General features: G+C 37.4%; 1 protein-coding gene across 12 annotated transcripts in view; it reads right to left on the bottom strand.

The window, feature by feature from the left end:
- Positions 1-12,019, bottom strand: part of ADGRG2 (adhesion G protein-coupled receptor G2) — a 126,913-nt gene that overhangs the window by 36,867 nt on the left and 78,027 nt on the right. For 4 of the 12 annotated variants that reach the window (XM_081566518.1, XM_081566515.1, XM_081566517.1 and 1 more), the window contains 5 exons: positions 7,326-7,361; positions 4,587-4,634; positions 4,467-4,490; positions 3,027-3,065; positions 615-656 (listed from right to left, as the gene is read on the bottom strand). In XM_081566518.1, the coding sequence (XP_081422644.1) occupies positions 615-656; positions 3,027-3,065; positions 4,467-4,490; positions 4,587-4,634; positions 7,326-7,361 (189 nt within the window). Of the gene's footprint in view, positions 1-614; positions 657-3,026; positions 3,066-4,466; positions 4,491-4,545; positions 4,635-7,325; positions 7,362-12,019 lie in introns of all 12 variants that reach the window. The other 8 variants (XM_081566519.1, XM_081566522.1, XM_081566520.1 and 5 more) reach the window with 4 other exon arrangements.

The raw sequence follows: 12,019 nt of genomic DNA, 5'->3' as shown, positions 1-12,019 counted from the left end.
ATAAACTGCATACCACTGATAATCATTAGCAGCAGCCCTTGTATCTCCCATGCCTCTTAACCATGTCAGAAACACTTATGTAATCATTGCCTTTATTTGCTCATATGTTCATAGAGTTATCTGTTTGTTTCTCTTGTCTCTCCCCATAGGCTAGGAGATTCTAAAGAGTGGGAATTGTGTCTAATTATTATTATATAATAATAATTATTATTCCCTGGTGGTTCAGACAGTAAAGAATCCTCCTGCAATGTGGGAGACCTGGGTTCGATCCCTGGGTTGGGAAGATCCCCTGGAGGAGGGCATGGCAACCCACTCCAGTATTCTTGCCTGGAGAATTCCATGGACAGAGGAGCCTGGCGGGCTACAGTCCACGGGGTTGCAAAGAGTTGGACACGACTGAGCAGCTAAGCACAGCACACAACACAGTACATTATTATATAACCCCAAACACTTAGTACAATTTAAGGTACCCAGTGCATAAACATATATTCATTATGAACAGATTTCATTTTTAAAAGACAGGAAAAAGGTGAAAGAAAATATAAACACCCACCACTATTTGTTTAACTTTAGGTATAAAAAAAGAAAGTCTAGATATTGATAATAAGTCATACCTGATGCATTGAAGGTTTTTACTATAGTGATTTTAGTTTTTTCTGCAAAGAAGCAATTTAAACATTAGAGCAGAATTGTTACTTATTTTTTAAAAACAATTTGCCATGAGTATCATTTCAGTGAACTGCTAAGAAAATCATACTGTTGACACTTTCAAGACACTATTGGTCATCTCAGCAGCAGGATGAATGAGCTTTACGTACTCAGATCATACAACATTGGCAGAGGGTGGGTCTGGATTTGGACTGCTGTTTCCCTAGTTGGATCACATCTGTTACATACCCCAATGCTTGCATAATTGTACCACAGTTTCCATGCGCTGCTGCTAGACAAATTAATGTGGACTTAACACTTCAGATATGCAGAATTAAGTCATTATAAGGATCTTCAGGTGACAGGTTGTAAAGAGAGGGCAATTCAGAATGAAAATTAATGCAAACAGTAAACACAAGATCCAAAATATTGCTACGATACTCTAATATCGCGAAGTATCCTGCTATTTTCTTAAGGCATTAATATAATAATAATGTAATATTACTGACAGATAAAATTATCCTCAGAGAGGTAGAGAATATCCAACTACAGTCATACAATAAGCTCACAGCAGAACCAGGAGAGAATTGTTCAAAGTCTTGATTCACAGGCAAATATTAATATTCTGAGGGAGCAAACCTTAGAAATACCTTCCCAACATACTCTGGGGACAAAGCCCATGGCTCGGTTTCCAGTGAAGAGAGAATCAGGCTCATAAATCCTTACTGTAAAGATGATGTAACAGACTGTCTTCAGGACACAGACTTGCTAAGAAGGCCTGTCTCCTAGGGTTAGTGGCAAGTTCTGAAGAAAACATTAAGGTCAGATCTTGGAGGAACACTTAATGATGATGATATTCTGAGCTTCAGAAATCTCATTTCTATATGTTATTGACGAGTTTCTGTTTCAGTATGTGAAAGAGCCATGGGCAATGATTGGTGGTAATCATAAAGGCTGATAGCATTTTGCATTAAGAATCCTTTAAATACATTGCTTGCTCCAATACATTCCTTTCCAGAGTAAATAAAACACAACTGAAATGAACTCCTGGTTCTAGTGAAAAAAGAAAGTACTTTTAGGGAAGAAAGTTCTTCAGCCTCACAATAAAAAATGCAAAATGGAACCTATGGAATTGAGAAGAAGATATAATAATATGACATAGTCTCAGCTCTGGGCAAAGGTACAGTTACACAGACATTCTTTTTTTTTTTTTTTTTACACAGACATTCTTATCCATTGCTGGCAGGGATGTTGTTGGGTACAACTTTTCTAGAAGGTAATTGTGTAGTAGGTGTCAAGGGCCTTAAAATATTCATAATGCTGACCCAAATAAGTCCAATCCTTGAAGAGCATTCTACAGAAATCAGGGAGGAATGCAAAGATATTGGCACAAGGATGTTCACTGCAACAATTTCTATTTGAAAAGTAAAAACAAATTTAATGTTCACATATGGTACAAGATGGAATATTATCAAGTCACTAATAGTTATGGATGTTGAACAGGGGCTCTGTGACAATCTAGAAGGGTGAGATGGAGAGGGAGATGGGAAGGAGGTTCAGGAGGGAGGGGACATGGGTGTACCTATGGCTGATGCTTGACAGAAAATCACAAAATTCTGTAAAGCAATTATCCTTCAATTAAAAAAATAAACGAAGTGGTAAAAATAAATAAATAAATAAAATCAATTGAAGCAAAAAAGTAGTAATGTATGCTGGAAAATACTTATAGCTTAGTATGAAGTCAAAAGGGCAAGATATAAAAATTTATGTAAACTATGACAATTTTGTTATACACATGTACATACTATATATGTATATATGACAGTGAATAGAAATATACCAAATTATTATCAGTAATAGTCTTATGAAAGCAATATTAAAAATTATTATAATTTTCCTCTTTGCATTTTTCTATATTCCTCATTTTTATGAGTTAAGATGGGGGAGGGAGGTGAGAGGGGGGTTCAGGATGGGGAACACACGTAAACCCATGGCTGATTCAGGTCAATGTGTAGCAGAAACCATTACAAAATTTTAAAATAAGTAGCCTCCAATTAAAATAAATAAATTTAAAAAAATAAAATACACATAACGGAAAAAAAATTATGAGTTAAGATGAATTACAACTATAATCAGAAAAATAATAAATGTTATTTTAAATGGAATGCTATTGCCATAAGAGTTTGGAAGCCCAGAAGTGTGGTGACACCAGAACTATATATATAGTTCAGGGTCAAAGTAAAATGAGTAATAAGTCAATAGTTGGAGTCATAGGAAATGGGCAAAGAGGTAACTTTTACTAACCCAGAGGAACACAGTGAGGAATTCAAGAAGCCATAGAAGATAAGTTATTATATTCAGAAATAACTTGACATTACCTGTTTTGTTCAAAGTAGATAACACACTTGAAGTAGCATCTGAAGTAAAATAATAAAAATTAGCACAATTATTGGCATTATTAACAAATACATGCATCTTCATAGATTCCTTAAACATTTCTCTTCCCCTCAAATCCTGGAGAAGTTAAGAGAGTTTTGCAAAAGCAAATGTATTTGCTGCCCACCCCCTTACCACACTGTCCACTCCCCAACTCCCACAGACAATGCCTGAGAAGCATTCATTCATTTAAAAATGTGTTTCCTGAACACATGTTATGAGCCTAAAACACAGCAACACTCCCGTAATTATTAGATTTAAATAAACTCATTCATGTTGCTTAATATTTTGTCCCCTTTTTTCTCTATCATAAGGAAAGTCCCTAAGGAATATGACACTTCTATAGTTAGTACTAACTTTAATACATAGCCCTGTAGATGCTTAATGCATTTGTACCTAATGGTATACTTATAAAGCAATCTTTAAGGAATTCTAATTTAAATTCGGAGATCTTGAACATGTAATCTCATTTTCACCTTGTTTTACTTAAAATCTACCCTACTGGTATTTCTTTAAATGAAAATCCTTCTAGAATTTATTATTCTGGATGAAACTTTAAGGGGGAAAAAAAAGATACATTATCACACTTTTTTAAAAAACCCACATAAATGGGATCTAAAAACTACTGCCAAAGAGGTTTTGAAGATGTTCTTTCACTGTAAAAAAGTAATTGCACATAAAAATGATAATGTCTGGCCCTTACCACTGGACTAAATGTGAATTTAAACCAGTTCTGATCAGCATGCGTTGCATCTCTAATTGTTTAGCTCCTTAACCACCAACCACATGGTGAGATTTCATCTTAACTAAGGAATTGTGAAGTGTTGGGTTTTGACTGCAGTAAGATGGAAGCTGTCTACCCACAGAGGAAGGGAACAGAGTGTGCTGCCTTGCCCACCTTCCTTGAATACAGCCCAATTCTTTGCTCTTTTCCTGAAGCCAGGGTGTTGTTGTTGTTGTTGGGTTTTTTTTTTTTTTTGGTATTTGATATTATTTAAAAATTGATAAAATCATCTGTAAAAGCTGTCTTTGAACACTCTGTGCCTCTAAATCCAGGCTGAATCATATTAAAGTCACTGGATGTACTTTTCCCATTTAAACAATCTGTCCTGTATAGTGTGTTGGCATGGTTCCAGAAAGTAAGGAAGGCTCTCAAAATGTGATCGATAGTTCTTTCCTTTCAGAGAATAGTTGGAGTGGCAGACACTGTTCTCCCTCCACAATAAACCAGAAAGTCTAGGTTGCTCTCCAGAGTTGAGGGTCTGGGGGATTTTTTGTGTCCATGTTTGTTATTTGAATAAGGAAACTTTCAACATCATTCATTATACATTCATTCATTATATTAAGGGTTCAACTTTTACTTGCTTTAGAAAACTTCTTACCATTTAGGCTTGTAGTTTCAACCTCTTTTATCCCAAAGAAAAAAGACAAGACAAAGATATAATTAAATCAAAACTTAACAAGTTGGGGTAAATCTAGGTTAAATTTTTTCAAAATCTTGCCTGGAGTACCATTGGAGTAGGGGACAAAATCAATGAGAGATGATTCAGCTGCAGGAGAAAGAAAAATTCCAATAAATACTTTGAAACAAATTTATTTACTGAATTTTAAGGAATTAGAACTTTTGAGATATAATTATGAAAAGTAGACAACATGCTATCAGGCCAATATCTAGTTAAATGTGTAAGTCCCATAATCACTCAGTGAGTAGTATACATTTTATCAGAAAATCACAAAGAAAGGACCTAGGAGATGAAATAAAGATGACTGTTTCATTTCACAGCCAACATGAGACTCATGACTGCAAAGCCTGCTGTGACCTATAGAATATTATGGAAATAAGTTTAGGGACCACGACAAAGTATTTTCAAATTTTTTCAGCCAGACAGTTCTAGACATGTTATAGTTTAATAATTTGACACATAGGTTCTACTCTGTTTATAATCACAATTGGTAACTCTATTCACAGTGAATTTAGGATTTAAAAAAACAACATTGCTATCACTCAATAGTGTACTACCTAATACAATTTCCTGGTAAGTTATTTTAAAATACAGCTGCTATTAAGGCAATCAATCAGACTGTAAATTTCCTGTGGAATAACTCCACTTACACTAAGAGGTCAGTCTATTGCACACGCTTTGCATGTTTAAATATTAAAAAGATCCAATAGCTTGACCTTTCCATATACACAGGACAAATAAACAGTTTACAACTAAAACAAGCTTTGCAGTAGGGAGCCTGATATTCAGCTGGTAAGGACAACATCTGGGTGTGTCAAGGCACTTGGCTAGCCTGTCTGTTTTAGACCACTCATGCGTTAGCTGAAAGACACACACCCTGTCTGTCCTACATTATTGCTTCCAAATTTTGTCATTTACTACATTTTTTTAGTTCTTTCATTTATTTATTTAACTACATTTTTAAAACTTACCAAGTACATTTCTTGAGAAGCAAGGCAGTTCTTGAGCAATAACATTCAAAGTGTGAATACAGAATCCTTTATTTTTGTGGCAGAACAATATAATTGGCCAAAGCTGGTTTTTAAAGAATGACTATTCATTTTTCTGAATGGTGACACCACCCAAAGAGGCCTGCAGGCACAGCTGTCTGTCCATCCCTGGATGTGTGCTGGCTTTCCCCCTTGGGCCCCAAGATTGTGCCTAGTATCCATGTATGTTTCCAAACCCTGACCTCATTCCATGCAAACAGGGCTTTGCAAAGATATCACTATGATTAAGTCTAAGAAGACTAATGCAGCACAAGAAAAATACAGTGGTTCATTTTATCCTATAAGTGTAACAACGAAGAAGCAAACTAGCTTAGTAAAAAGAGCTTGGGCTTCGGAGATTTGCCGTCCTAGGTCTGAATCTTTGCCTGATGACGTAATAACTTAATAATAACAATCATTATTACTTGCTGAGGGTTTACTCTGTGCCGGACACATGTGTTATCGCATTTCATTTTCACAACTTCCCTATGAAGTAAATACTATTATTCTCCCCAATTTATAGATAAAGAAACTGAGGCACAGTAAGGTGAAGGAACTTGTCCAAAGTCACACAGCTACCAATGGATATGGGAGGGTAGTGGCCAAATTCAAACCCAAGTTGTGTGGCTCGAGAGAATGAGCACGTTTCATCCTGTCTGACCATCAGTTTCCCCATCTAACCTCAGTAACCTCATCTGAATATAATGATCCCTATACTGTAAGCCTGGAAGCAGAATGAGATGTTGGAAGACTCCTAGGCATGTAGTATGTGCATGAGCAGTAACAGTGATTACTAATTTTATTTAAGTGAGTGAATTAATAACAGTAGAAACTCATTTTCATGCAACTGAGGACAGAACATGAGTCGACTCACTCCTTATACGAAAAAAAAGATTGTTCTGTAACAAAAGATTGTTACATATACATTACAGAAAGAGAGACATACAGAAGGAGTCAGAGAAGCTACCTGTTGCCTCTTGAGGCAAAAGGCTGTGTGAAATTAGATAAGTTACTCAACTGTTACAGGCATCACTGTGTCATTAACTAAGGGATTGCGGGACCACTTTATCCCTGAGGTCCCATTACAGCCAGCAGTCTCAAATGTGGGTTCCGTTCATGGCTCCTGCCAAGATGGGTCCCAGTTATAAATTTTTTAATTCATCTGCTTTCCCATTCTCATGAGTCCTAAGCCTTTTGAAAGATATTCATTTAGTGCGGTGCTAAGGAAGTATATTTAAGAGAACATTTCAACGCTCTATATTGAACATTCAGCACGTTTATGTTCTTGATACTCTTCAGGAGACTTATGAACTAGAATACCAAAAAGAACATTGAAGAACATTAGTAGCTACCGTGTAGCTACTAGTAACTCCACTTACACTAAGTGAATAACTCCACTTACACTATAATCTTACACTTACACTATAATAACTCCACTTAATAAGTAAGTGAATAACTCCACTTACACTAAGAGGTCAGTCTATTGCACACGCTTTGCATGTTTAAATATTAAAAAGATCCAATAGCTTGACCTCTCCATATACACAGGACAAATAAACAGTTTACAATGTGGGGGGATAGGTATGCCTGTCCTGTTGTCTTTTGCTATTGATTTCTCAGGTGTAGGTTTAATGACAGAATTTAATTAAGCTTCACGCAAGAAAACAGTTTTGCTGTATCTGACATTGCATGAAGAACTTTTAGAATATTTTCCTGAAATGCCCCCAAAGTCATGAAATAACAATCTTACCAGATGGTGACAGCAAACTGGAATTATAAGCATGTTCTGTTGAGGAAAAAGGTGATTTAAAGTTAGTTTACTTTGTAGATAAACAACAAGGACCTACTGTATAACACAGGGAACAATATTCAATATCTTATAATAACCTATAAAGAATTTGAAAAGGAATATATATATATAGCTGAATCACTTTGCTGTATACCTGAAACACAACATTGACTGTAATCAACTATACTTCAATGAAAAAAATTTTAAATCAACAAAATTGGTTTAGGTAGTGCATGAATTTGTATATTAACATCTTTAATGGGAGTGAATGTAAAATGAATTACAAATAGCTACCAAAAGAGGGCAGTATGATAATTTACTATTATTTTCGACAGTCTAATCAGTTCTATCATTTCTCCACAAAGACTTCTCTCTGGTGAAGCAATTCTTCCAATTTAACTATTGACGGTGCTCTATATATTTGTTATATAATGGTCTAGTACATTTTAAACTAAAAATGATGACTAAGAACTTTGGTTGTTGGCTAATGTTCATTAGAATGTGTAAAAGTAAATGTGTATACCTGCATAAATTAAACTTCCCTTAACTGTATTTCTTTTTATACCTATTAGCACAGACTTTATACCTCTAATTAAACCACTTATTTATCCTGAGGTAAACTAGATCAGACGCCTCTAGGTATAAAAACTACAAGAACTGCTGTGTTATTTATTTTGGGAGGATGCTCAGATTCCTTAAAAGAAAAGTAATTCTATTTTTTCTCAATGAAAATGAACACACTTATTGGAGAAGCTTCAGAAAACACAGATAAACAAAAAGAAGAAAATTAAAACCACCTATAATTTCACCATCCAGAGATAATACATATAAATCTGTGGTGCTGGAGAAGACTCTTGCGAGTCTCTTGGACTGCAAGGAGATCAAACCAGTCAGTCCTAAAGGAAATCAACCCTGAATATTCACTGGAAGGACTGATGCTAAAGCTGAAGCTCCAATCCTTTGGCCACCTGATGCGAAGAGCCGACTCATTGGAAAAGGCCCTGATGCTGGGAAAGATTGAGGGCAGGAGGAGAAGGCGGCGACAGAGGATGAGATGGTTGAATGCTATCACTGACTCGGTGGACGTGAGTTTGAGCACATTCTGGGAGATAGCGAAGGACAGGGAAGCCTGGTGTGCTATACAGTTCATGGGGTCGCAAAGAGTCGAATACGACTGAGCAACAAAAATGTACAAGATCATGTCACAAATTTGTATTTGTAACATGATTTTTCTCATAACTCTATATTCTAAACATTGTGCTGTATCATTAAACAATTACCTTCAATATAATTTTGTGATGACTGGCATTGTATTTCATTGATTGGATGTGCCACTAATTTATATAATAAACATCCTTTTGTGGACATTTTAGTGTGTACAATTTCTCATGATTACAAAAATGCTGCAAGAAATCCTCTCGGTAAATTTTTGCATACACACTCAGTTATTTCCTTCAGAAATTCCATGAATTTTGATTGCCAACATGACCTACAGAAAACAAACTAATTTATACCGCCCTTTGCAGTACATGACTATTACTTTCCCAAACTCTAACCCACATAGGGTATTACCTTATAAATTTTTAAACTGTTTTTAGTTACAAAGGAATGGTTATTTCCATATTAGTATCTGATACACAATTAAAAAGAAAGAATAAGTATACTAAAAACTAAGATTGCACAGTGAAACATACCTGGTAACTTGTGGGGACCTATTTTCCTTAAATGGTGGTAGGGTACTGATTATTTTTGGGATAAATAAAACCCAGTTCTGCTTGAAAGCACACTGAATGAGCGTTCAAGTGGATAGTGCAGAGCAGTTAGTGCCTTGATTCCCTAATTGGCACTGCCTCTTCTCAGTCTCTGTCCTTCAATATATCCCTCATGCTACCTTAATATTCCACCAATCAAGGGTCTGTTGCGTTAACAGGATTTTAATTTTGAGAATGCTCCTGGGAGCACTAAGGGGCAATCAGTCATTCACAGCTTAGAATGAATTAATTCCAATTGGCTGAAGTCTTATTATGTAGCAAAGATCTAACATCCTGAGCCATGTTGAAAATTTCTGGGAAGAATCAACATTCAGTATGGGCTACCTGAAAATGACACATCGGTTTAGGCAGGTGAGGTAGAGTGGGGGTGGGAACATGGCACAGACAGGGAACAGCACTGAGGAAAAGTTAAGACCAAGAAAAAGGGATGTAGAGTGATGCTAAAGGACAACACAGGATAATATTGCTTTTCAATTTTGCCCAGTGGCTGACCTGAGTCACCAATGGTTTCTACCTTCTCCATTGCAAAATCCTTTGATGAGAACTATGTACCCACAGGGAAATGGGCTGGTTTGCGTTTTACCTCTTTCTTAGACACTAGAGGAAATGGACAACTCAGGGGTAACAGGAGAGCCAGAGTAGAGAAGGGAACTTTACTGGGCCATCTCTGGGTAGACAGGTTTGGTAGGCATGGACTCACAATCAAGAAAAATCTGATCAACAATGATCAAGGGCTAGACCAGCCTAGCCTACAGGGCTCCCAGCAGAGACCTACATTGATGAAGGGAGGGAATCCAGTAAATAAAAGCTAGAGATTTTTTAATTGTTATTGTGCACTTTTTTCCTTTGGCTTTTTTTCCCCTTCTAATGGCCCAATTATCAATGACTAACATTTTATTCACTTTTTCTGTCTCTCATTATAATGCTCCACATCACTCCTCCTGGTTCAACATAGAGATGTCCCCATAGGCCTTCCACTTTCCTGAGTATCAGCCTCTGTTTCTCTTGGGCTTTCTCCTAACTCATTTCCCATTTTTTACTAGCAAAAAGGTGGTCGGCATTTCCAGTGAGTCATATATTTGAGTTCCATGCCACTCTTAGGAGACAAAACATTTCCATTGTTAAAAAGATTCACAGGCAAGGAAAGGAAAAACACTTAAAATTTTCAGACTTTCCTTTGGAAACTTACAAAAAGCAAGTTTCAAAGCATTATTCATTTATTGAAGTGTCGATTTAAGTCCATAAATAAAATTATTGTGGTCTATAAAATTTACTCAATATGACTCCCTAGTGATTTTTTAAAAACAAAGTCCATATATTCCAATTATGATGAACAGGAGTTCGGCATGGCTAAGGTTTGAATGGAAGTCAAATGGAGGAGCTGTCAACCCAAGAAACTGCCCCCCTCCTCCCCTCCATGGAGTCTTTCCCTACATCACCTCCCTGGCACATTCTTTCAAAGTTATTGCCACCACTTCCTCAAATCCAATCCCACATGGCCAAGTGTGGTCTGAGCACTGCCATGTGAACACCTTCCTCTCATTGCCTCTCCAACCCTACATATCTAAGAACTAGTCCCTCATCACCCTACAGCATTTCCATACCTAATCATTCTTGAATTTGATAGACTGCTGGAAATGTAACAGGGAATGGACAATTTCGATTCCATGTTGGATCTGTTTCTTTGACTGTAACCTTTGCTTTTCATTGCTTTTGTTAATATAATCATACATAATGGCCTGCCTCAGGGAACCCTGCCCTTCTTCCTCACCGTTAAATGTTCCTTTGTTCAACCATCAGGGAGACAATCTGACCCTGCCCACCTGGGAATGGCTGCAGAAAGGAAATTAATATACCCCCTCCTATTTTTCAAGATAAATGGCCTTTTTCCTTTACTTCACTTCCCCCAACTCTGTTCTATAAAAGAACCTGGCATCCAGACCCCATAAAAATTGTTATTTTGAGACATTAATCTGCCATCTTCTCTGTCTGCTGTCTTGCCAAATAGTTATTCCTTGCCTCAACACCTGTCTGTAGACTTAGTGGCCTGTTGTGCAGCAAACAGAGTGAGCTTGACTTAGTGACACCAGCTGAACAATTTAAGCTGGAAACTTTAGTACATTAGTTTCCTGTTGCTGCTGTAACAAATTACCATGAATTTAGTGGTTTGCTACTTCTAAGTCGCTTCAGTCATGTCCGACTCTATGCGACCCCAGAGACAGCAGCCCACCAGGCTCCAGCATCCCTGGGATTCTCCAGGCAAGAACACTGGAGTGGGTTGCCATTTCCTTCTCCAGTGCATGAAAGGGAAAAGGGGAAGTGAAGTCGCTCAGTCGTGTCAGACTCTTACCGACCCCATGGACTGTAGCCTACCAGGCTCCTCTGTCCATAGGATTTTCCAGGCAAGAGTACTGGAGTGGTTTAAGACAACGCAAACTCATTATGTTAGAGTTCTGCAGGTCAGAAGTCCACCTGGTCTGGTCAGAGTCTTGCCATACTAAAATCAGGGTGTCAACAGCCTGCATTCCTTTCTAGAGGCTGAGGGAAAATGTGTGTCCTCCTTATTTGGATAAATGGCAGTTCCTTGCAGTTGGAGCACCCAGGTCCTCATTTTCTTGCTGGCTGTAAGAAAGTTCAATTCTAGAAGCCACCCACATTTCTTGGCTCATGCCCCATTCCTGCATCTTCAAAGCTAGCTACAGTGGATGGGGTGGGGAAGTCCTTCTCATGTAGCATCCCTCTGAATCACACTTCTGCCTCTCTCTTCCACTTTTAAGAACGCAAGTGATTAGATTGGGCCCACTCAGGCTATCCAGGATCATCTCTCCATCCCATAGTCCTGATCTTTAATCATGTCTGCAAAATTCCTTAGAGGCTACATAT

Source organism: Giraffa tippelskirchi, chromosome X (genome assembly GCF_054371585.1).
Source record: "Giraffa tippelskirchi isolate mGirTip1 chromosome X, T2T-mGirTip1v1.2.pri, whole genome shotgun sequence".
Taxonomy (NCBI): Eukaryota; Metazoa; Chordata; class Mammalia; order Artiodactyla; family Giraffidae; genus Giraffa; species Giraffa tippelskirchi.
The sequence above is the reverse complement of the archived record's forward strand: the minus strand, read 5'-3'. Positions and strand labels throughout refer to the sequence as shown.